The sequence below is a fragment of the Rhineura floridana genome, chromosome 8, assembly GCF_030035675.1.
Source record: "Rhineura floridana isolate rRhiFlo1 chromosome 8, rRhiFlo1.hap2, whole genome shotgun sequence".
Lineage (NCBI taxonomy): Eukaryota > Metazoa > Chordata > Lepidosauria > Squamata > Rhineuridae > Rhineura > Rhineura floridana.
This window is the reverse complement of record NC_084487.1, coordinates 89,878,483-89,903,634: the sequence shown is the minus strand read 5'-3', so window position 1 is coordinate 89,903,634 and position 25,152 is coordinate 89,878,483. Positions and strand designations below refer to the sequence as shown.

The following is a 25,152-nucleotide window of genomic DNA, read 5'->3' as shown; positions in this document are numbered from 1 at the left end:
AGTTCAGAGGTTACTTTCTATATACAATGAGGGGGTAGGAGAGGAGCAGGAAGCAAGAAGAGAAAAAGCAAGTAAGCCCAGTAAAGGTATTGCCCTACTATGGATTTTTTCTTATCGGCCAACACAGCTACCTTTGCATTTCACATGAGTCCAAGAACATCTGCCATGCGTAGAGGTATGAAGGTGGAGATAACATCCGAAAGAAACTATTGATACTTTATGTATCTAGATTATGCTTGATGGACAGGCAAAATGAGCATCCTATCTATGCTTTTGACTGGTAGTAGACAAATATTAACACAAATCCAAACTCACATCTCTCATCATTTTCACAGCTTCCCTGGTCCTCCCCAGCTTTCTTGCACACATAGCCAGCCTCCTTTTAATGTAGACTAATACATTAGTGTCCCGTCCTGGGGAGAGAGAGAGAGAGAAACAGAAGGGAGAAAAAGAAGGAGGGGAAAAAGGTTTTAAGAGGATGAGTGCTTGCAGAAACAGACAGGACAAAAGATCCATTTAACATCTCCAAAGAGTAAGTAAAGTATAGCCTTTTCTTTGCATTCTTATTGCTGAATACCAAAGACATTTGGAAGAATGTCATAAAAACACATACTAAATTCTGCTGTTAGTTACAAAGATCTAGTGCTGGAACCTGTTTGTCACTAATGGAATTAATCAAGATGTACACTTATAAAAATATGAGAGTGTTTTTCTTTGGCCCTCATGTATACAGTATGCTATCAAACATTCCAGTCACCAATACTACATCATTAAGATGAACTTCCATTACTTGCTCAATCTAGGCAAGTGTTTGGTTGGCCCAACTCCCTGAAAAAGTTTCCATTCTAGTGAAGTTTCTTTGCAAATGTTGGTGTCTGAATGGTCTACTGCTGCAGATCATCTTCTGCACAGCTGACTGCAAAATCAGGCTATCAACATCACCCTGCAATTTGTTTACATTTTGAAACTGAAAACAAGTAGTTCTGATAAGTTGGAAATACTTTCAGTTAACATTTTTAAACCAATCATCCTTCCAAGGCAGTCTTAGTACATTGTAAACAACCACTTGGCGCTCTAAGGAGATTACTTCAGCCAGTGTACACAGCCATACGCGGGAGTTTTGGGAAAGCAACTTGAATTTGCACCACCAGGTTCAGCTGAAAGTAGCACAAATCTAGAAGCCATATTCAGTAGAATGTAAAAAAAAATAAAAATAAACACTGACCCTACAAGAGAGAGGGGCCCAATGATCACAAAAGATGGCCTGCAGCCACAAGGTACCCCATGCTCATAAGAACTAGCCCATATGAAGGATAAACCATGCAGTGGGTGCTTAGTGCAAAATAAGAAAGCAGACGATACGAATTGTTTTAATGGATAAACCTACAATAAGGACTGGCTTATTGTAAGCAGTTTGCACTAGACTGCAAGAAGAAGGAGAACAAGTAGTACATGCAAGAAAATGTTGCAGTGGAGTGAAGTGCTGCCGTCTGGGATTTCAGCTATTCCATTCCATCTTCCTCCAGGTTGTCCATTCCCACCATCTCCCATCCCAAAGTTGGTCAGCATTCCATGGCCTCTAAGCAAACCATTTCTCATTACGCTATTGGATTTTTTCTGTGGGGGGCTCCCATTAGGGCTTTTCTTTGAAAGACATTTTATACTTCTGCAAACCTTATGATTCCTCCATGCCTCCCGAAATCTTCGGTGTAAGTGGGTATTGTTGTTTTAGCTACAGAAGCAACAGTACATACACCCTGAGCATCAGAAACAGAGGGAATGGTTGCCTTTTTCTTGTGGCTCTTACAGTAAATGTAAATGTACTGCTTTCAAGTCGATTCCGACTTATGGCAACCCTATGAATAGGGTTTTCATGGTAAGCGATATTCAGAGAAGGTATACCATTGCCTTCCTCTGAGGCTAAGAGGCAGTGATTGGCCCAAGGTCACCCAGTGAGCTTCATGGCTATGTGGGGATTCAAACCTTGGTCTCCCAGGTTGTAGTCCAGCACCTTAACCACGACACCACACTGGCTATTATAAAACGGCATTATTATTTACCACTCCTTGTAGATACAGTGGAATTACTGCCGAAGCTAATAACTTTTGTGCCATAAGACGTGTCAAACGTGGGGGTTCACAGAGGCACACAGCTAATTAACAGGTATGGCCAGACCATAAATCTGCCAGGCAGGAGGAACCAGGGGGCCAGCCAGCGTGTTTACCAGTTGGGAAGCACCAAAGGAGGAGGCAGAGAAGTCCTTAAGGGAGTCCAAATGTCCAGAAACCAAGAGATCTGATCAGGCAGGGCAGGGTTCAAGGCACGGGTTTAACAGGAGAGCTGCAGTAATGTCTGCAGCAAGGCTTGACATTGACTCTAGCAAGGAGTCTCCCTTTCCTTCCAGCCTTTTGTACTCTGCATGCTGGCCCAGGTGCTTCCAATCAGCCTGTGTTCTTGCGAGCTCTCCTGCTCCTTAATCGCGCTGATTGCCTTTGTTGCTGCAACACCTGTGGATGTCTTCGCTCTGCCGGGGAAGGGGCAGCCTCCTGGTCGCTTCCTGATTCTGGCAGGCAGGCTCCCTCAGGGGCTTGTCTCTGGTCTGGTGAAGAGTCCTGGGCTGTCTTCCTGCTTTTCCCCTCTCCTGGGTCTGCAGTCTCCATTCCTCTTCCTCCTCGGATGTGTCCTCTGAGGGGGGCATGACAAGACTGGTGATAACTAAGTTCTGTTGGCTGTGTAAATGCTTGTTTATCAATGGTAATACACACAGCATAGATGGTTATTGTTGTTATGTGCCTTCAAGTCGATTACGACTTATGGCAACCCGAGGAACCAGTGACCTCCAAGAGCATCTGTCATGAACCACCCTGTTCAGATCTTGTAAGTTCAGGTCTGTGGCTTCCTTTATAGAATCAATCCATCTCTTGTTTGGCCTTCCGCTTTTTCTTCTCCCTTCTGTTTTTCCCAGCATTACTGTCTTTTCTAGTGAATCATGTCTTCTCATGATGTATCCAAAGTATGATAACCTCAGTTTCATCATTTTAGCTACTAGTGATACTTCTGGTTTAATTTGTTCTAACACCCAATAATTTGTATGCGCAAAGCTCTCCTCCAACACATTTCAAATGAGTTGATTTTTCTCTTATCTACTTTTTTCACTGTCCAACTTTCATATCCAACCATAGAGATCAGGAATACCGTGGTCTGAATGATCCTGACTGTAGTGTTCAGTGATACACCTTTGCATTTGAGGACCTTTTCTAGTTCTCTCATAGCTGCCCTCCCCAATCCTAGCCTTCTTCTGATTTCTTGACTATTGTCTCCATTTTGGTTAATGACTGTGCCAAGGAATTGATAATACTTGATAAGTTCAATGTCCTCACTGTCAGCTTTAAAGTTACAGTACATAACTCTTCTGTTGTCAGGGCATAGATACGCTCTCCTATGTACATTTCTAGACCTGGATAAACTGTATGGGATTGTCAGAATTTATAACAGTGAAGAGTCCTTTGAGCAGAAATAATATATATCATTAAGAATTATTAGACTCAAACAAGGCCAGTTAGGCTGCAAACCTAAGCACACTTATCTGGGAGTAAGTCCTGCTGACCTGAGTGGGACTTACCTCAGGTTAACATGCAAAGGACTGAGAGCCATACGTCAATGAACTGAGACATAACATATAACTTACAATGGTACAAATAACATACAGCTAAATACAGCTAACATATCAAAACATACCACAGGGGGACCAAGCAAGTCATTATCTTTTCCCATCCCAACCATCCTTCTTCAGTGTGTCTGGTGTATGAAAGATGGGGATGGTAAACAAACCTTGAAAACTATGTGCATGGACTGGACTTGGCAGACCAGGTGCAGCTTGGAGCATTAAGAATTGCCCACCTCTAGGCTACAGTAAAGGATGGCTCCAGAAATGAAAGTCCGTTTCTTGTTTAGTCACTACAAATTGCACTGCACGCACACACACGCACATATCCCCCCACGGTTCAGATTCAACTGTTAATGCAGCCAAAACAGGAATAGAACATAACCTCCAGTTTGAAACAAAAGGCTATCTTCACCATCATATGACATTGACCAATAAAAAAGCTTTGAAATTAATAAAAAATAAATTTGACACAGATTTCTAGGATGAATAATGAGAGAAATATAATTTTCTAGGTTAGATGCTCTGTAGAAACAGTAGTAACACAGGGCAGAAGCAAAGCAAGAGCACCAACAAACATACAAAAAATGTAATTCCCCATCTTTGGAGATGTAGTCCTGATTGCAGGTGTTGCCACCACTCACTATATGCTCAGAGGCACATGTTCCCAAATTCCTCCAAGCTACAAAGAAAGTGGATTGGACTGTGAAAGACCAATTCAAATTGTGTTTGCACTTTTACAAATTTGTAGAGCAGTACAATATCTCAGAGAAGAGGTCAGGTCTCCTGTTCCCCTGATGCATTCACTATAGCTGCCCAATTTCCCTGCTTTTTAAAGTTTGATAGAAACATCTGTTGGCTATAGGGACATTCTTAAACTACAAGGTTTTTTTTGCCTGTTAGTGAATAGGCTTATCTCTTGCGACTTCTTTCACAAATTTGGCTGTGATTATTATTGTAGATAACTCATTGCATTTGTTCTAGCTTAAATTTGTCCTTCTTGAACACAAATGACTACTATTGGCCTTTACAGGCTTAGTTCAATGGTACTAATACTTCCTGATACTTCTTAGACATCCCAAAACTAAATATTTCTAATAACTGCATTTCCCTCAATAGTAAGCTGCCTCAAACTTATGGTTCTCAGTAAAGGAGTGCAGTGTTGGGGAACTAGATCTCTAATTCAGCCAGCCAACTTTGGTAAGTGAGTTGGACCATCCATCTGTCAATAACCTGATGTCACAATGATGTCAGCTGATTGTCCAGCCTTCACAGGGGTTTGCTATGACCACCGATCAGCTGATCAGCAGTTACAGGGAGTCCCTTTTAACTTCATTTGGAGGAAGTGGTCTGAATGCTCCAGTTGGAGCAAGGAAGAAAGTGAGTCCCCTCGGCTGCACTGGGGAGTTCTCAACAGGGAACTCTCTAACTCAGCCAACCCCAGTTGGGCTTCTTGTCAGCGCCAATCAGTTGATCAGTGCTGACAGGAGACCTGCTTGCAAAGGAACAATCAGGAGCTCACTTTTCTACCTGCCCACACCTGGTGTCACATATGACATCAGGTGTGGGGATGGTGGGCATGGTTTGAGCAGAACAATCTCATGAACCAAACTGGGGCCTATACCGGATATAATTAGCCTTGTGCGCACAGAGGTTTCCCACTAGGGAATATAATTTTTGTTTTCTTTCTGGCTCTATCCCCCAAGACTTTGAACTTATACTTTATACCAATGGATTTCATTCAAAGATGTCTGTATTCTGCATTAAAATAAATAAAAGTCTGTGTTTTAAATACTGAATTCTGAAGCATTGATTAATTCTACAAGCTTGCTTAGCCTTCTGCAAGATTGCTTAGCCTTCCATATTAATTTCTGTTACTGAGGCTTTGCTAGTCCCGGGGAGCAGCAATGGCAAGCACTAGGATCTGCCTACTCCAAACCACTGGAGATTTTATCAAGTCATCCCTCTAGCTTTAGAAAGCTTAGCAAGCATTTTGCCACACTCTGTCAAGGCTATCTTCCTACCCCTAAGGACAGGAAACTTCCTTTTTATTTCTTAAAATATGAAAACTAAGAGTCTCAAGAAACTGAATTTTATTCTCGGTGCCACATTCAGTGCTGCTTCTGGGAAGAATCATGGTACAGCACACAACCCTGTGAACGGCTACTATTCCTAGCAACTATCTGTCTCTGAAAAGATCCCAGGACTATTAGCCAAAGAGAGAGAGAGACTTACTGTGTTGAGCTTCGTACTGGGCACCATGATGCTGTAACTGTTGGCTACGCCTATAACAGCCTTCGCCAGCCTTCAAAGCCTGTTTAAATAACTTTTCTGCTTCCACGATAGTTGTTGCTTCCTCTTCTGCCAAGAGAATATAGGCAGTGGCACACCTATCAGTGAAATAACAAAAGCCATCATTAATAAGAAAAACTAGGAAAGGGAAGGCATTGACTAGGACAGTGGTTCCCAAACTTTTTTCCCCATGGATCACTTGAAAACTGTGGAGCATCTTGACAGACCACTTAATGATGCAGCAATTGAAATGTGCTGTGCTAGGTGCTGTATGATTTTCAGCTGTATTTTGTATTACTTCTTTTATTTCATATATATTGCATTTTATTGTATTACCATTTGAATTCCATTGAACTGAACTGAATTAAAATACAAAAGAAGAAATAAAAGAAGCCATAAAATACAATTAAAAATCAGTATGAATATTTAATGCAATGGAGGTGTTGTTTCCCACCTTCAAACACAAACCAACAGAAATGCTGTGCACTACCTGAAGGAAGCTCATGGACCACAGTTTGGGAAGCCCTCTGCCAGGATATACCCAATCGACAAATGGCTTTTACCTGCCTCATTACAATAGGACACATGCCTACAATTAGTTGTGGTCATGGAAACTCTCTGAAGCGTATGTTGCACTCCAGTCTATTAGCACCATTACATTCACTTCAATGGAGGAAAACAACTTTGCAAAACCACCCTACTATTGAAGCAAATGAATGTTCGCATACAGGAGCTACATGCACACAAAGGAGTGCATCTGAGGCTGTGGAGCACAGCAACAGGGTGCAATCCAGGGCTCTGCATAAGCATGAAGCTCCTGTTCCTAATGATGGAGACTGAAGCCTAGAATTTTCATTTGAACTAGGCAGGATCTGGACCTGTTGCTTCTGATCCCATATACAGATCTTACCATGAGCATCTGGAGGCTATACAAGTTATACTGTAAATATGGGTGTGATCCATGCACCCTGCTATGCTGATGCAAACTACACCACCACTAGACCAAAAATCCCAGGCATTCACAGCTAGGACTCAGGATATGGCATGGTCCAGCAGCTGTGCAGGGTCTGCTACAGCTGTTATGACCAGTCAGATCAGCTGCAGTAGGTCCTGGCCAGAAATTGTGTCTTTGATGCCCTATTCATCCTGTGACTGAACACAGACCACTGGTACTCAATGCAGAGTGGCTGGGATGCAAAGCCCCAATAGGCAGGCAAGGAGCCATTGTCCAGATACATTGTATAGGAGAACGGGGACACTTCAGTACAGCAGAATTTGTGGATTGTGCTCCAAATAAATAACTGGCAATACATCACAAGAGCAGAGAAAACCACAATTTTTAACTTGAAGCATTTATACCAGAGTCCAAAAATTACACAACTCCATTAAATGTAAATATTTTCATGAAATAAAAACTTATTTTATTATGTTGTTTTATGTTTATTATGTTTTATTGTGTTTATTATGTTTAAACATCAATAAATACAAATCACCAGTATTAGTAGCATTTCTCTTGCTTTCATCTCCCACTTGCCCTTGTCTTTCATCTTCTATTGTGCAACAACCTATTAAAAACTATTCTGCCATACAAGCATCACTAATAGCAACAGATGAAAAAAAACAAATCCCTCCTAATGCCCAGATACACAAATGTGAAGAACCACCTCTACCACAGCTTTCTTACTTTATACTTGACTCTCCCAAAAATAAGAAATCATAATATACAGTCTAGATCAGGGGTGGGGATACTTTTTGAGAATAACCTTTCCTAATGGGCAACCTTCTAGGGCCCAAATGACAGTGGTGGGAGAGGCCAGAGATAAAAAGTGAGTGGAGCAGCAGACGTGACTTTCACTTTATTTTCTTTCTTCCTTTTTTACAATAGGCTGGATTGCAGCCACTTGAAAGCTAGAGGTTGTTACCCTCTCCTCAGATCTCTCCATTCAGACCAACATGAGGAATTATTACAGTCCAAGGACACATTGAAGCTAGGCAAAAGCATTCAAGGAGAGTGTGGAGTAACAAGCTGTATAGCTGGGGAAGAGTCCAGAGGGCCAAATAAAGAGGTGGAGGGCTGCATTTGGGCCCTAGGCCTGAAGTTGCCCACCCCTGGTCTAGAACAAGCAAAGAGATTTTCCATTGCTATGCTTACTCATTTAACTCCAAGGCTTCGTGTGCTGCAGAAATTCTGGCCTGGGGATTTCTTTCTCTCCATGCTTTTTGCATTACTGTTGAACAAAATATTTTTAAAAAATTAGACTGGTGATTTAGCAGGGCATTACTATAGTCCAGCCCAGTATTCCATTGAGGCATTTCATCAGGCAAATGGCTCAGAGCACCTTCTCTTCAAACCTGAGTTTTAGTGGGTTCAGAGAATGATGAACCCTACCTCTATGCAGGTTAATGCCAGCAGTGGATGTGGGAGGAAAAAAACAGAAAAATGTGATAAGAACATTTACTCTGAAATCAACAATGGAAACTATCAAGGGCGTTCTGAACAACAGATAAAATGCTGGTACTTTTGTTCTCTTGGGGCCCTTGTTGAATTTCCAGTCATTCTGAGATGTCTCTTTTTATTTCTTATCACTCTGCCCTCCCTCCAGTCAGATCAACACAACAGTTTAGCTTCATAGCCATTTAGTGAGGTATGTTACACTGGAAGATAATTACTTGGCTCGATCAGGGATCTGAACCTGGGTTTCCCACAGTGAGACCCCAAACTCTCTATCTACTGCACCACACTGGTTTTTGTGTCTGGCTCAGTTACAGCAGTATAGAAGGTGTTTCTCTGTGGTACAATGCCAGGTGTCTGCAGGCTGCATGCAAATGACAAAACCATATGAACATGATGGATTGCACGGTTTTTCCCCATGCAGTGGACACCCAAGCAGGAGGGTTGGTGTCAATCAAGTGGGAAAAACCTTGCAATTGGCCTGCAGTGCAGTTGCATCATTCACACACAGCATGCAGGCATATGGGATTACACCAAGCTGAGGCAGCCCCCACGCTGATGTGGCCATCAGAGCCGATGTGGGGTGGTGGCTAGAAGAACCCCAGGTTCAAATCTCTAATCAGGCAAAGCACTTATCTCCCAGCCTAACCTAATCTGCCAGAAGGCAATGTGTGATGGGGGGCTTTGTTCTTTATTTTAGAACTACTCTTCTTGCTTTTCCTGGCAGCTTTTCTGCTAGCATAAGGAAAGAGAGCGCATTTACCAAGACCAATGACTGCCTTGGTGTGCTCCTGTGTTTTTCAGGCTGCCGAAGCACAGAGCTTGCATTTACAATGTTGCCAGTGTGATTTCTGCGTGAATTCATCATTGACTGGCAGGGAGTGCAGCTCCAGCACACTATCCCTTAAAAACTTGCAGTAACCATGGGGGTGGGGGATCTTTTTGGCCTGGTGGCCTCCTTTTGTCCCTACCTGCATGAGCCAACTTTGACAAGTGGGTGGGACAACCCACCTGTCAATAGATTATCCCGTCCAACTGTCAAAGTGCCTCATGCAGTGCTTCCCAAGAGCCTGTTAAGCAGCTGGTTGTCGGGTACTGGGGAACTGCAGCGCACGCTCTGTGCTCAGCAAAGTGCCAAGCGCAGGGCTGGCAAGCCTGGTTTCTGCAGGGATCAGCTGCTGCCACAGGAAACTCAGTCATGCAGCTGATCCAGCTGCAGCTCTATCTGTTCCACACCTGGCATCACATATGGTGTCAGGTGTGAAGCAGGTGGGAGTGGCTGGGGAAAACGGGCCCGTGGGCTAAATTGGGACCTGTGCCAGGGCAAATGGAGCCCATAGGCTGGAGGTTCCACACCCCTGCACTCACTACAGCAATCTGAGAAGAAAACATCACACCAGGAGTGCTACCCTAAAAAGAATATTCTAGGGGGAAAGGGCAACAGAAAATACTAGCAGTATCTACAGCATGTTGCAGCGTGGAATGCTTTTGTTCAGAGTTCCAGCCACTCCACTCCATTCCATTCTCCCTCCCAACTTGGTATTCTTTTTCCTCCCCCGGCAACCAGCATTCCATGGCCACTGAGCATGTTCAGTCTTTACTGAGCTGTGTTTTTGGGTTCCCTCCCCCCCAAAAAGATTTTTTATTATCTGTAAACTTTGGGACTTCCCCCAACCCTAATGATATTCCCCTCTTATGCCATACAATGGAACAAGAGGGGTGCCATTTTGGCTACACAGGCAACAGCACTCAAAGCCCGAACTTCAGAAACAGAGAACAAGATGATAAGGGAATGATGGCACTTTTCATTCATCAGCAGTCAAAAGAGCAAATGGCCCCATATGGAAGTGGAGGATGCCTTGTAACCTATGCTTCAAATGTGAAGCGCAGGAAACTGTAACTCAGGCAGGCACTCTGAGCAAGAAGCTGAGACCTAAACAAGCAAAGGCAACAATGGGTGACCTCAGACACCTTGTTCCTATTTTCTTCAAACAAGCTTCGTTATTCACTCCAATTCATAAGTTTCCAGACACACTTTAGTAAACTTCTTACTCGCATCTGCAGGCCTTAAATGGTCTGTATCACATGTAAAGAATGTTTGATGATCTTGCGCTGAAAGATTCATATCATAGTATGTCAACGGTTCTCTTCCTGTCACCCATGTATACCTGCAGAGGCACCAAAGAGAGTTTAGTTGCATAAATGCACAACACACTTACAGTACAAGAAATGGCAGAGGCGACCATCACAAACCTATTTGACCATTTCCTCCACACACCATTCCAGGGTTTTGGAAATCTATTCATACCCTCAGTTTTATCCAATATATCAACCCCTCTTCATTCTATCCAAACGTGGCCCTCCCGGCCTCTCCCTCACAGCCCTGCTCTGTGCCTTCCCCAAGAGCTTTCCCTGGCTGTAATGTGTCCTTGAGCCACATATAATGCCTCTGGCTAAACTGTATGGAGGATTGTGTGTGGGTTGAGATCCCTCACTTCTGTGAGGCCAGAACGGAGCCCACTGTACCAAACTGAGCTATGTCTGTTGCTGTCTGTTGTTTTGCCTCTGGGCCTGACCATCACTGACATGCGGCTCCTGGAAGGTTATCCCAGAGCAAGGGTAGGGGAATCTTTCTCAGTCAAGGGCATGTTCCCTTCTGGGAACCTTTGGGGGGAGGGGCGATCATATGCCAGTGGTGGGCAGGAATAGAGGCAAAAGTGGATGGAGCAGTGAAGATAAATTATACCTTTGTACTGCAGACTAGTTTCTACGCACATTAACACACTCCTCTCTATCATCCATCTAGGGAAGCAAGAGTCATTGCCAGGGTTCAAGTACACATTCCAGCCAGGCAAAAACACTCCAGGAGGATGTGAAGCAAGGCTGGTGGGGTGTGTGGTCTGGGAAAAGAGGATATGGCTAGGGAGTGGGGAGGGGCAATCCAAAAGCCAGAAAGAGAAGCCTGGAGGGCTGCATTTCATCCCCAGGCCGGAGTTTCCCCATTGCTGTCCTCTGGCTAAAAAATGGTTTCCTACCTGTACATTAAACCTTGGTTTAAACCCAACCTTTGGGCCCCCAGATGTTGCTGGATTGTAATTGCCATCATTCCTGACCACTGGCCATGCTGCCTAGGGCTGATGGGAGCTGTAGTTCAACAACATCTGGGGACCCAAGGGTTGAGAAAAGCTGGTTTAGTGTTACGAGTGAATACATGGATGAAACTTGTCCATTACATTGCTTGGATGAGGCCCTAAGTTCCACTGTGACTGTCAAGGAGTGCTTGAACATGCTTTTTCAATGGGCTACTGTGTTTGAATAACAATTCTTTGTAGCACTTACCGGTTATATTCAGCTCCTCTGAACAGGTTTAGTGGATTTCGCCAGACTTTGCACTCTGTAACAATGGGAAAAAAATGCCTCACTGAATTACCTTCTAATTACCAGTTAATGCTAATGTTTATTAGAAAACAAAATTATCTTCAGATTAGACATCCCAGGTGCATTCCGAGCATCTAAAGACAAAACCAGGGGAATAAAAATTTGGGCATTATAAGATGAGCACATTTGGGGAGGGGGGCTGGATTGCCCACAGCGTTCTGTATACACTATAATCAATTTATCAATTACCTTCTACATTGTCTTAAGGAGATGTACAATAAAAACAGCAAAAGACAGCAGATATATTTAAAACAATACAAAACTGACACCCATAGCAGAGATCCATTCATTCAGAGGGGAAAGAGTGTCAGAACAAAAATGTCTTCATTTGTTTCCGGAAAGTGCAGATAGCAGGCTGTTCCACAGAACTGGGACAGCAAAACAGAAAGCCCTGTTCCAAGTTACTGTGGAGTGGGCTTCTGTGATCTTTAGAAATGCCAATGTGAGTCAAGGAATTGTTTGTACATATATGAACAAATGAAGATGGCATATTGAATCAGACCACTGGTCTGTTGGACTCCCATATGGATTACTTTGATGGGAGCAACCCTCCAAGATTTCAGCCAGAAATTGTTTGCAGCCCTCCTATTTGAGATCCTTTAATTACACATGCCGGAAGTGGAACCTGGAAGCTGCTACATGCAAAGCATGTGCTCTGCCACTGAGCAATTGTCTCTCTCCTAACAGGATGTATGCCCAGAACAACCAGGCACCTGGTTGGCCACTGTGAGAACAGGATGCTGGACTAGATGGGCCACTGGCCTGATCCAGCAGGCTCTTCTTATGTTCTTAACAAGCATTTCCAAATAACAAAAGACAGCAGGATGACCTCACTGATAACTTCAGATGCCCGAGCTGACTATAGTGGTGAGGAAAGGCACTGTGTAAGTGCTCTGAGGTTATACATAGATACTGGCCCGCCTTTAAAGAAAGTAGTGGGGGTGCTGGAAAGTTCTCCCAGCTAGAATATGATAGAGATTCTAGGACACAGCACTGACTTTATCTGAAACAATTTCCAAAAACTAACACTCATGCAAACTAGCTTAAATTCAATGCTAAAACAAATTATTTTTCTAACTGAAATGGCCTAAAGCCTCCTGGTTGGCAGCTATGTTATGCTCCACTGATGGCGACTATGTTGTGGAACAGGAATATTCATATTTTTGAGTATCTTGTGTAATACAAAGAGCAGTATCTAGAAAAGGCACTAGTAGGTGCTGGAAAATCATCCATCTTTAGCAAAAAGTGTATGTAAATGCACTAATATCAGACTGCACATGTTTTAGTGTGAAGATGGCTTCATAAGAGCTTCTTCAGGGAATCTTCCAAATTGTAGGAGAGGAGGTTTATTAGAGCTCTGTCACAGAATTAGAGTTCCCAGAGTTTTTAACTGGGAGTCATGGCAGTTAAACAGACTTTTTTGGGAGGGGAGGTTATGTGATTTAGATTTTATTTGTTTTCCTGGCTTATAGATATAAACTTGTGACTCTCTAGCAGTTGGCGGAGCGGCAGTGCTTACCTGAACTCCTGTCACTGGCGTGATTGCAGCTTGCCAAGAGGGAGAGGTGGCATTGAGGTGCAAACGCACTTAAAAATCAAACTTCCAAAAGATTTGGAGTGTATTTCTGGAACTTTTTGCTGAGTAAAACCCATAACTGGAAGAAGTGGGATGAACAATCCAATGCAGGGAAGGACACTTCTCCAACCCAACAGCTGTTAATCTGGGACTCCAGCAGAACACTAACACACATTTACCTTTACCCTTATCTGAGCATATGAACCTGAACTAGTTTCATCACACACCAAACAACTGTACATCAGAAAAAAGGGGGGGGGGAAAGAGGGCAGAGGGAGGTCGGGGAGCTGGGAGGGGTGGGTGGGGAAGGAATAAGGGATTGTACATTTTACTGTAATAATTTGAAAACCTTAATAAATTATACATAAAAAACCCAGAGCCAGTTTAGTACTCCCACTGGTGCATTTGTACTGTGCCAACTTCCCTGCTTTGCCCCTCCTGGTAAGCTGCAGTGACGCCAGTGATGGGAGATCAGGTAAGAGCTGCCGCCACCCCACCACCTGCTACTGGCTATCACAATGATTAGAAATAAGGCTGATTTTTTAACATATTTGCTGTTAGGCATTTGCAGTGCTTTTTTAAAATATGCAGGCGAAAACATGGGGTTGTATCCAATTATAACTTTGCACTACTGCAAAGCACTTCTGCTTCCACAAGGTGGTACCTGATTTTTGCTGATCCCCACCCACTCAATGCAGCCCCCCCATACCTCCTGAAAAATAAACAGTTTGGGGGCCTTCTGGCCCATTATGGATATGGCACAAGGGCTGTAGTAAATGAAATGCATGGGGGGAAGACACAGCAAAAATCAGAAGCTCTGCCTAACACATGCCCCAGCGTTTAATCTAGCACAAAGCCACCACTGGATACAAGCTATTCATACAATAAAATATAATAAAAACCCTCCACCAAGAGATAAAGAAGAAGATTGTTTTAAAAAGGGGTCCTAAAGAAAAAAGTAAAAGCAGAAAATGTCCTCAGAGGAGCAAAAGAAAAATAGCAAAAGGGGGGTCTGGAAGTTGGGAAGTGCTTCTGGTTGCATTCCATTTAGGGCAGGGGTGGAGAGCCTGTGGCCCTCCAGATCCTGTTGGGTTTATAGCTTCCATCAGCCCAGCTAACATGGCCAGTGGTTAGGGAAGATGAGAGTTGAAGGATAGCAACATCTGAAGGAGCACAGGTTTGCCACCCCAACATTAGAATCCCTTTCAACACAAGCCTTCTAACACGGTTTCCATATATTTTAGATGTCAGTAAAAAAAGGTAACTTTTTAAAAAGATATCAAAATAAGACATAAATATTCAGCTAAAAGGAATTGTTCTTTTATGTTGCAAATGATTTCATTCCCGATAAACCACTTGCCCAATCTGATTTACTGCCCTGATTCAACGTAAGTGCAATTGTAGAGTGCAACTGTAGGGTGAGAGGGTTCACATGTGGGGTTACAGAACAGAAAACCCAGGCAATTACTTTACTCCCTGTAGGCTTGTTTATTGCTAGTTAATATTGTAAATCAGTGAAAGTATCCACCACAATCTGCTGCTTTTATTCTGCTCTCCTGTTAGGCAGTTAGAGGGAGATAATGATATCAACTGCTTACCTTGCATAAGGTAAACTCAAACAAATACTGACAAAGTGTATTAATATTGATTGGCATTGGAATATTCACAGCAAAATACTAGGAACAGGAAAAATAAAGGGTTGGCTAAATTTTTCTTATGCTGAATCTTTGGTATGTTGTTTGCGGGGGTGTGGTGGTGGTGGAATATAGAATCCTAGCAGGAACAGCCCAATATAGCCAAATGTCTAAGACCAAAAACAAGAGACACTTCACCAAGTTCAACTTGGAAAAGGTCGACTTGGAAAGTAATTTCATTCCTAAAGGGACTGACATTTCAATTTCATTTTAAGTCAAGTGTCAACTCTTCAATTTCAATGGAAAATGGAAGCTTACAGATCAGGAGAAAATATGCAGTTTATGAGAGTGCATAGTTTGCTCTACATAGATTCTTAAATGATATAGTCTTCAAGTTCTTGCAAAGTCTGTTCTGCTTGCTCTGCCAGAACAAAACAAGTCACAAATATGATCGAGGATTGTGACTCATGCCACCTAAGGAGCTACTATGAGAATAGACAGAAGATCAAGGCCCCTTGCCCCTAAGACAGCCTTTCCCAACTAGTGGGCCACCAGGTGTTGCTGGACCACAACTCCCATCAGCCTCAGCCAGCATTGCCAATGGTCAGGAAAGATGGGGATTGTGGTCCAACAACATCTGGTGGCCCACTAGTTGGGAAAGGCTGCCCTAAGATGAGCATCCATATCTGAGGACTGGGAAGTAGCCACTGTAATACCATTTTTTAAAAAACGGCATCCAGGAAGTTACAGGCCAATTACCTTAACGTCTATTCTAGGAGAACTGGTAAAAAGCATTATTAAAGATAGAATTACCAAGTATATAGAAGAGCATGTTTTGCTGAAAAACCACCAGCAGGGCTTCCACAAGGGTATGTTCTGTCTATCTGACCTTTTAGAGCTATTTATTGGTGAGTACTGGACAGGTTGCTTTTTAACATGTTCATAAATGACATGGAGTTAAGGGTGAGCAGTGAGGTGGCCATGTTTACTGATGACACCAAGCTGTTTAGGATGGTAAGAAGAACAAAGAGCGGTTGTGAGGATATCAAAACTGGCATATGTCAGTGGTTTCCAAACTTATTTTTCCCCATGGACCACTTAAAAATTGCTGAGGGTCTTGGCCAATCACTCCATTTTTATTTTTTTTTGCATGTTGTAGCCATCTAGTAGCTAGGTGGTAGATTATTATTATTTTCTTATATATTGTATTTCATTGTATTCCACAGAATTCAAATTGTAATATAATAAAATACAATATAAGAAATAAAAAAGCATTCAAAATACAATTAAAAAAGAATATGAATATTGAATATGATGGCTGTGACATCTCCTGTCTTCAACCACAAATCCACAGACAAGCCACAGATCACCTGAACGAAGCTCATGGACCACTGGTGGTCCATGGACCACAGTTTGGGAACCATGGTTCAATGTAAGTAAATGTAAAATGATGCACATTGGGGCAACTTCACATATACGCTTATGCCAAGGGTGGGGAGCTGGGTCTGGCTGGTGAGCAGAATGCAAAACTCCCCCACCCTCCATGGGCCAGGTTGACAGGTGGATGGACTGTCCATCTGTCAGTCAATGACATCAGGTAATTCAACTTCAAGGAAAGAATTGGGGATTCTTCCTTTCTTGCTTTGCAGCCCAGCTAGAATTCAAGCTAGACTACAAAGGAAGAATTGGCTTTTTAGTTTAGAAAAAAGGCAAGTTAGGAAGGACACAATAGAGATATATAAAATTTTGCATGGTGTGGAGAAAGTGGGCAAAGAGAAGTGTTTCTCCCTCTCATGTAAAACCAGAACCTGAAGTGATATGGTGAAGTGGAATGTTGGAAGATTCAGGACAGACAAAAGCAAGTACTTTTTCACAGCGTACGGAATTTACTACCACAGGACGCAGTGATGGTCCTTTGTAATTTTTTTATGTACTCAAGTCGATTTCGACTTATGGCGACCCTATGAATAGGGTTTTCATGAAGCTGAGAGGCAGTGACTGGCCCAAGGTCACCCAGTGCGCTTCATGGCTGTGTGGGGATTCAAACCCTGGTCTCCCCAGTCGTAGTCCAACACCTTAACCACTACACCACACTGTGGTGTATTATTATTTCACCTATTTATATATATTCAATTCACATTTTTTAGAATGAGGTTGTAATAATATCTGTTTTTATCTGATGATTCAATGGTCCATTGACTGTAATAAAATTTAATTTGATTTGAAGAGGCAGTGATGGCCACCAACTTAGGCAGATTTAAAAGAGATTTACAGTGAAATTCTAATTGTCTACTCAGAAGTAAGTCCTACTGAATACAGTGGGGCTTACTCCCAGTTAAGTGGGGCTAGGATTACATTCTTATATAAATTCATGGATGATAAAGCTATCGCTGGTTACTATCCATCAAGGTTGTGCAACTACCTCCAGTATCAGACGTGGCTTGCTTCTGAACACCAATTGCTGGGAATCACAAGCAGCGAGAGGTTGCTATTTTGCAGATTTTCTGTCAATAATAATACACTGATTTTTCTTGCATGTAAAAGGGACTTGCTATGATGGTAACTATTTGCACAAGACAAAAGGATCGGTCTTACCTGAGACACTCTGCCGATTTGAATCAGAATCCCCATTACTTGTATTTGAATTGTTGGGAGAATTGTTGTCCACCCCACCCAGCAGAGGGCGTAAGTGACTCACAGAGACTTGCTCAATGAATGACGTCCCATACTTGCGAAAATACCACCATTCAAATATCTAAAACCAGAAGCAGAAGAAACAAATACATGCATTTATTAGTTTGCTTTTGTTAACTCCAGATGAATTTTTACTGACTACCCATTTTTTTAAAGTGCTGATTCAATATTTAAATGTATTTTTGAATGAATAATTATTCATATTCATGTATTTATTTATTTATTTATTTATTACTGGTATTTGTTAGTCGCTTTTTTTCAACAGTGGAATTCAAAGTGACTTACGACAAGAAAAAACACAGTAATTGAAATAACTTATAACAAGAGCAAACAATTACAAAACAATTTCAAACAAAATAATACAACCATAATAAAAAACAAAGAGCAAATATTACAACAATACAAGAATACTTCTTAATATTTATTATTTATACTGTGCCATCAGGAGCATACATACTAAAACAGACAATAAAGAAAATGAGGTGGAGGAGGGAAGAGACAAGGGTGAAATGTTAGGATTAGGGTTAGAAATGAGAATTATGGGGCTACGCCACATTTTTTGAGGAGGGATCTGAAGGGAGAGAGATGGCATCATGTGTGCATTCACGGAGGGAGTTCCCCACCTGGGGAGGGAGCAGAATGGGATAACAAGTGAAGTCATGATGAGTGGAGTCCATTCTGCACAACATAGGAAGCGGGCCTTTACCGTTGTAGCACCTACCCTTTGGAATGGCCTCCCCTTGCATATTATACAAGCACCACCTCTGCTATCTTTTCAGTGCCTACTGAAGACCTTCCTTTTTTCAACAAGCCATTTAAGTAGAGACCTTATCCCAGTCTGTGTTGGAACTGCTTTTTAAGGTGTATTTTTTTAAAAAAAAAAATTAAAAATACGTTTTTAGTATTTTGTCCCTTGCTTGATGCCATGGGAGGAAGGACACAAAATAAATTTAATAAATAACTAAATTCAAATAAATTATAGAGAGTAAAAGTCCTTAAACCTAGCCTCAGTTATTCATGCTCTGGTAACCTCTAGATTGGATTACTGTAATGCTCTCTACGTAGGGTTACCTCTGAAAACGATTCGGAAACTTCAGCTAGTGCAGAATGCTGCGGCCAGAGTTCTTACTGGGACGAAGAAATTCGACCACATAACACCTATTCTGGCCCAACTGCACTGGCTTCCAATATGTTTCCGGGCCAGATTCAAAGTGTTGGTCCTTACCTATAAAGCCCTTAACGGCACTGGACCGCAATATCTGATGGAACGCCTCTCTCGCTATGTTCCTACCCGTTCACTCCGCTCGATGTCTAAGGCCCTTCTCCGGGTCCCAACCCATATAGAGGCCCGGAGAACAGTAACAAGATCTAGGGCCTTTTCGGTGGTGGCCCCCGAATTATGGAATGCCCTCCCAGATGAGATACGCCTGGCGCCTTCCCTGTCATCTTTCCGGTGCCAGGTAAAAACCCACCTCTTCACCCAGGCATTTTAATGTATTTTATGCTTTTAATCTTACTTATTTTATTTCTAGTTTTCTTTTACTTTGTTTATATAATGTTTTATATTGTTTGCGCAATACACACTTGCTGTATTTTAAATATTGTGGTTTTATCATGTTGTACACCGCCCTGGGAGCTGCTAGCTATAGGGCGGTTTAGAAATGCAACTAAATAAATAAATAAATAAGAAATTAAATAGGCTGATGGTGGTAAAGAGAGAAGAGTGGAGACCACAACTAGGTCAGATGCCCATGTGTCTACTTTACAGAGGACAATCCTCTATTTGAAGGGCTGTCTAACCCAAATCCAGTTTAAAGATTCAGAACCATAAGAAGGCAGAGCAGGCTCCTTGAAGTTGCCCATCGACAGTTAGTGGACAGCTCACTTGGTCAGTTTTTCTCCACTATGGTAAGAGGTGTTGCATTTCTATTACAGTTGTTATTTCTAAATTTGCATCTGTACATATAAACTAGTACATGCAACTTATATGCAAACCTGTGACCTCTTTGGTCTCTTGTTCAGTGATGCATTTCATCTTGTGGTGATGCCTAAGTGGCCACCCTATCATGGGCAGGAATATAATAAGATATAGATGCTGAAAGATAGGCAAAGCCATGGACAGCTTTCAATGTAAGGTCCAAGGTGTTTGATCTCATTACAGAAACAAATGAGAAACTGTTTTTCACCTATTGCTATTACCCCTTATATATCCAGTCGATCACTGTGCTCTGCAGGTCAGGGCCTCCTGCAGATACCATCTTATCAGGAGGTCCGTTCAACACAACATAGGAAGTGGACCATTAGTGTTGTGGCACCTACGCTTTGGAATTCCCGCCCCTTAAATATTAGACAGGAGCCATCTCTATTATTTTTTGGTGAAAGACCTTCCTCTTTCAACAAGCCTTTAAATGGAGACCTTGTCCCAGTTTGTGTCTGTGTTGGAATTGCTTTTTAATATGTTTTTGAAGATTTTTTAAAAGACCTTTTAAAGATGTTTTAAACCTGCCTGCATTCCCTAGGGGAAGCCGTGATTGTTTAAAGTGGAATAATAGTGGAATAAATGTATGGTGTGAATGTGGCCCAAGAGTTCCCACATCGCCGTGTCTGGGCAGTTGTTGTTAAGAGCTTTCCTCACATGCTCTTTTTAGAGGTTTTGTTTTATCTTGTTTTCTTATCCTCTCTGGAAAAAGAAAGTCTACTGCAGAATTTTTTGTGTCAGTTGCCATTCTACTTCCCTACCACAAAATGTCCTGAAATTGTTATATCTAGTGGATTTTGGAGGATGTAAGATGGTGGCCAGGCTGTCAATACAGCTGCTGCCTGCAGCAGCAAACAACAAAAGACCTTGGGGAAAAACAATGCACTAGTGCCACTGCTAATGGTGAGCTAGATAAATTTGGAAAATGCCATCCCCTCAAATTTCTCAATCCACAAACAGGTTGGAGAATTTAAAGAGGCCTTTTGCAAACAATATCCTTTTACATATCCTGAATAAGATCTACACTGAATATCCATTGAGATGCATTATGTGGGGAAGTCCTCACTGATCTCTACACTTGCCTGACCCCTTCTCAGTGATGTGCAAGTAGCCTTACATGACAATGTACATTACAAAAGAGAGCAAAAGACAGTGCCACAGTGCTAACAGGAGCATCAATACAGCTGTACCAACTGAACGCTGGCTCCAGTTCTGACACCCTTTCAGCCCAAAGTGTGTTTGCACTACACCTCACAGGACTAACCTAGATGCCAGCTGCTTTCTCCATAGCGTATTGGGTTACATGCCTAAGGCATCACGTCCAATCCACCACCAGCAAAGTCTAAGTTTTAGTCGTGCTGGTTGTAGTGCTGTCACTCATCTTCATATCTTGGCTGGCTGGTAACTGCAGCACCTTATCTTTATTCCTTAAATAATTATTCAGTATATATCAACATTATTTTATGTATTTTGCCATTATGCTTGAGCCAGCAGTAAATGAAGTAAAATAGTAAGCCAGGGCCTGCAAGGAAAGTGAGAAGAATTCCACAACACAGATTCCCCCTCCCCACAGAAATGCCTGGATTCCGTGCTGCTGCAGATGCCAGCTCTCCACTCACTAGGAGGGGGAAGGGAACCGCTGCTGACTCAGCACAACTGGAAGAACAAATCACACTGAGCCTAAGAGGCCCCAAGGCAGATTTGGGCTGCAGTGTCACCAATATGCGGATGACACTCAGCTATATCTCTCGTTTAAGTCCTCACCAGAATTGGCTGTGGACACCATGTCCAAGTGCCTGGACTCCGTAAGTGAATGGATGGGAAGGAATAGGCTGAAACTGAACCCTGACAAGACTGAGGTGTTGCTCGTGGGGGACAAGAGAAGGTTGGGAGATATGGACCTGGTGTTTAATGGGGTAAAACTGCCCCTGAAAGACCAGGTCCGCAGCCTTGGGGTCATCCTTGACTCCCAGCTGTCCATGAAGGCTCACGTTTCGGCAGTGAGCCGGGCGGCTTGGTATCAACTTCATCTGATACGGAGGCTGCAACCCTACCTTCCTGCCCATCTGCTCCCACGGGTGATACATGCTCTGGTCTCCTCCCGCTTAGACTACTATAATACGCTCTACGTGGGGTTACCCTTGAAAACGGTCCGGAAATTACAGCTGATACAGAATGCAGCAGCACGTTTGATTAAGAACAGCCGTCGCCGTGATCATATCACTCCAGTGTTAGTAGATCTACACTGATTACCAGTTGTCTACAGGGCCCAATTCAAGGTGTTGGTGCTGACCTTTAAAGTCCTATACGGTTTCGGCCCAGTTTATCTGAAGGAGCGCCTCCAGCATCACCAATTATGCCTCCCGACAAGATCAGCCACACAAGACCTTATCTCGGTCCCACCAGTTAAAACAGCTAGGCTGATGCGGACCAGAGAGAGGGCATTTTCGATTGTGGCCCCCACCCTCTGGAATTCCCTTCCTTTCGATCTTCGTCATGCCCCCTCCCTGATAAGTTTCCACCGGGCCTTGAAGACCTAGCTGTTCAGGCAGGCCTATGGGATTTCTGGGATGGGTTAGCTTTTAATATTGCTTAGCTTAATTATTGAATGTGGTTTTTGGTTTTATATTGTATTTTATTATGTCAGTGTACGTCGCCTAGAGTGACCGTTAATTCGGCCAGATAGGCGACTCATAAATAAAATTTTATTTATTATTATTTTATAAAGACAGTACCGGATGCCAGGGTGCAGCACACCCAGAGGGGCTTGCCACTTTGACCAGGAAGTGTGAACAACCAAGGAGACCAGGAAGTGTGAACAGCCAAGGAGCTAGAGAAATTTTTATTGAAAACACAGGAACACCATCCTCAGCCACATGATGAGAGTTGACTGACATGCCAGACATATGATTGGTTGACATTTTTATTTATACTGTTTTGATTCATTGTTTGTATTTATTATACCTTGCAGAAACTCTGCAAGCCTCTTTTGTTCACACCTACAAGGAAAGTTTAATTTCTCTGATGACTAACCATACACCTTCAGTTCAAGGAATACCCAAGATACATTAATTAAGTAAGTAATGATCTCCCTCTTGCTTGAAAATAACAACAACAAGGCAAGGAAGGTCTCTAATCTCTTTGGCAAATGTCATTATTCTTTAGTGTATGTACCCTAAGTAGGAAGAGGGACTGAAGCTCTAGTGAAAACATTGTTTGCATATCCTTTGGGCATACACTGGAAGACGTGGAAGGCATGTAGCATAGGCATGCAAAATGTTCCAGGTTTCATCCCTGGCATCTCCAGGTAGGGTTGAGAAATATCCCTGTTGGAACCGTGGAGAGCCACTGCGAGTCAGTGTAGATAATACCGACCGAAATGGGCCAATTGGTCTGATTCAGTATAAGGCAGCTTCCTTTATTCCTCTGGATTGCTCTTTTTCTTTTCTTTTTTTTTGGCAATAGAGTTGAGCATAACTAGCTGCTTTCTTAGTTCAGATCTTTGACTAATTATAAAATAGTAAAAACTGGGGATACACCAGGGACTCAGATAAGCCATCCCAGAGAGGTGGGCAGTGCGTAGGAAGACCAAAACACACTGCAGAAATGAGCAGTCAGATTTGGAAGAAGGCAAAAGCTGGCATGCACTAAAGACACTGAGGGACAAGGAGAGTTCAGAGTCACAAATGGTCCAGATAAAGTTTTTGACTGATCCACTGGGACATGCTGAACTTCCTTTTTTTCAGAGAGCGGGGGGGGGGGGAATTACAAAATCAAGATACATACAGATCAGCTGATAACTATTAACAGTTCAGGAGCTATGTAGAAAAAATCATGCCCCATGGCAGAATTAGTGAGAAGAATGTGCAGTTGGTTTTATCTGATCAGAAACTAACTGTAGGTACATAGTTTCCATGGTGTAACTCTACGGTGTATGGTGCATAGTTTTGATGACATCATCAAGATGGCCATCATCAAAACCCACAAAATCATGAATATCTCCATAACTAGTGGATGGATTTTAATTTTTAAGGTCTCAGTTTAAAGGTAATTCAGAGAACTACAAAATAATAAGTGTAATCCAAAAGTCAATAATTTTCACTGTACCTTAGTTAGTAAATCCACAATTCTTGGTTTGTAAGCATTTACTGTAGTGTCATATTGATTGTGTTGCAATTTTTTCTGTGTATGTTTCAGGTAAATGAATATAACTGAACTATGGATGGAGTTATGGAGATTGATCAGCCTTCATCATCCAAATGCAAACAAGTGACTGAATTGTATCTGTTGTGTCATGAACAACAAAAGGAGGCTTTGGTTGAAAACACAAAATCTACACAGAAACTACTGGATGCTGCAAAACTTTGACATAAATGTGAAGATGATAATTACAAACTGAATTTTGTGTCAATACAATACCTGAAGAACTATGCCAATACAAAGCAAAGTGGCATATGTTCTATTGCAAGAAGTGCGCGCGCAAAGGTAATCTGGAAAGATTACAGATATAATAAAAAAGTGGCAGAATGTTCACCTGGTGAAATCATGGTAAACAGGAACGAGGCTCTCTCCATAAGATGCACAAGTACAAAAGAATGCCTGCTTCTTCCATGATAAACCTGAAGCTCAAAGGCATCCATTACACATTATTTCCACAATGGATGCAGGTTAGAAGATCTATGAGGCAGTTCAGTTAAGTGAGAATAACCAATAGCCTCTGAAGCTGAGTCAGTACATTGATTGAAAAGATGCTTATACATGTAATATATCCTATCATCAAATATGTTACATGAGAAACATAGCAAATGTCTTGCAACATGTGCAAAAACCTCCTCAAACACCACCTAATTTGGCAGAATGTGAAAGGCAGGTGGAATTTATTGACAGTCTAATAGAGGCCCTTTTGAAAGGTAAGATTCTTTCAACAGAAGAAGCTGAGAAATGTTACAGGGAAATATGCTACTCAAAGGGCATTAAAGAGGAAGACATGTTGTCAAGAAAAAACCTGAAAACACTAATAGAAAATGAACTTTTTGAAATGGGCATAACATTCAGCAATCTTGTCTCCAAAAGCCTATCACAGCATATTCATTTGCAATCAGTTAAGGATGTAGTACTTTCAAATACAGAAGCAGCTGCCAACTTAAACTCAAATATAAAGGTTCTATACCATGCTGTTAAAATACTACAGAAAACCATACTGACAGAGAAGTAGAAATTTACAGAACTGATATCCTTTGTCAAGTGGTATATAGGTGACAGAAGTAAGTCTGATACCATGCACAGTGAGATCAAACATTTGGACCAGAGAGCAGCTGTATTGTCACAAAGTCTTATGTAACAGTTCCTGACATAAGACACAAGGCACAAAGTATTTGATAAATTGGAAGCATTAATTTGCCAGGTCTATCAACCAAGAATCAG

At 42.2% G+C, this 25,152-nt stretch overlaps 1 protein-coding gene across 4 annotated transcripts in view; it reads right to left on the bottom strand.

Moving 5' to 3' along the window:
- The window catches only part of ST7 (suppression of tumorigenicity 7), a 154,897-nt gene that overhangs the window by 32,348 nt on the left and 97,397 nt on the right, over nucleotides 1-25,152 (bottom strand). For all 4 annotated transcript variants that reach the window (XM_061640062.1, XM_061640061.1, XM_061640064.1 and 1 more), the window contains exons 3-8: nucleotides 17,652-17,811; nucleotides 11,748-11,802; nucleotides 10,461-10,576; nucleotides 8,109-8,184; nucleotides 5,900-6,054; nucleotides 316-413 (exon numbers count right to left, since the gene is read on the bottom strand). In XM_061640062.1, the coding sequence (XP_061496046.1) occupies nucleotides 316-413; nucleotides 5,900-6,054; nucleotides 8,109-8,184; nucleotides 10,461-10,576; nucleotides 11,748-11,802; nucleotides 17,652-17,811 (660 nt within the window). The remainder of the gene's footprint in view (nucleotides 1-315; nucleotides 414-5,899; nucleotides 6,055-8,108; nucleotides 8,185-10,460; nucleotides 10,577-11,747; nucleotides 11,803-17,651; nucleotides 17,812-25,152) is intronic.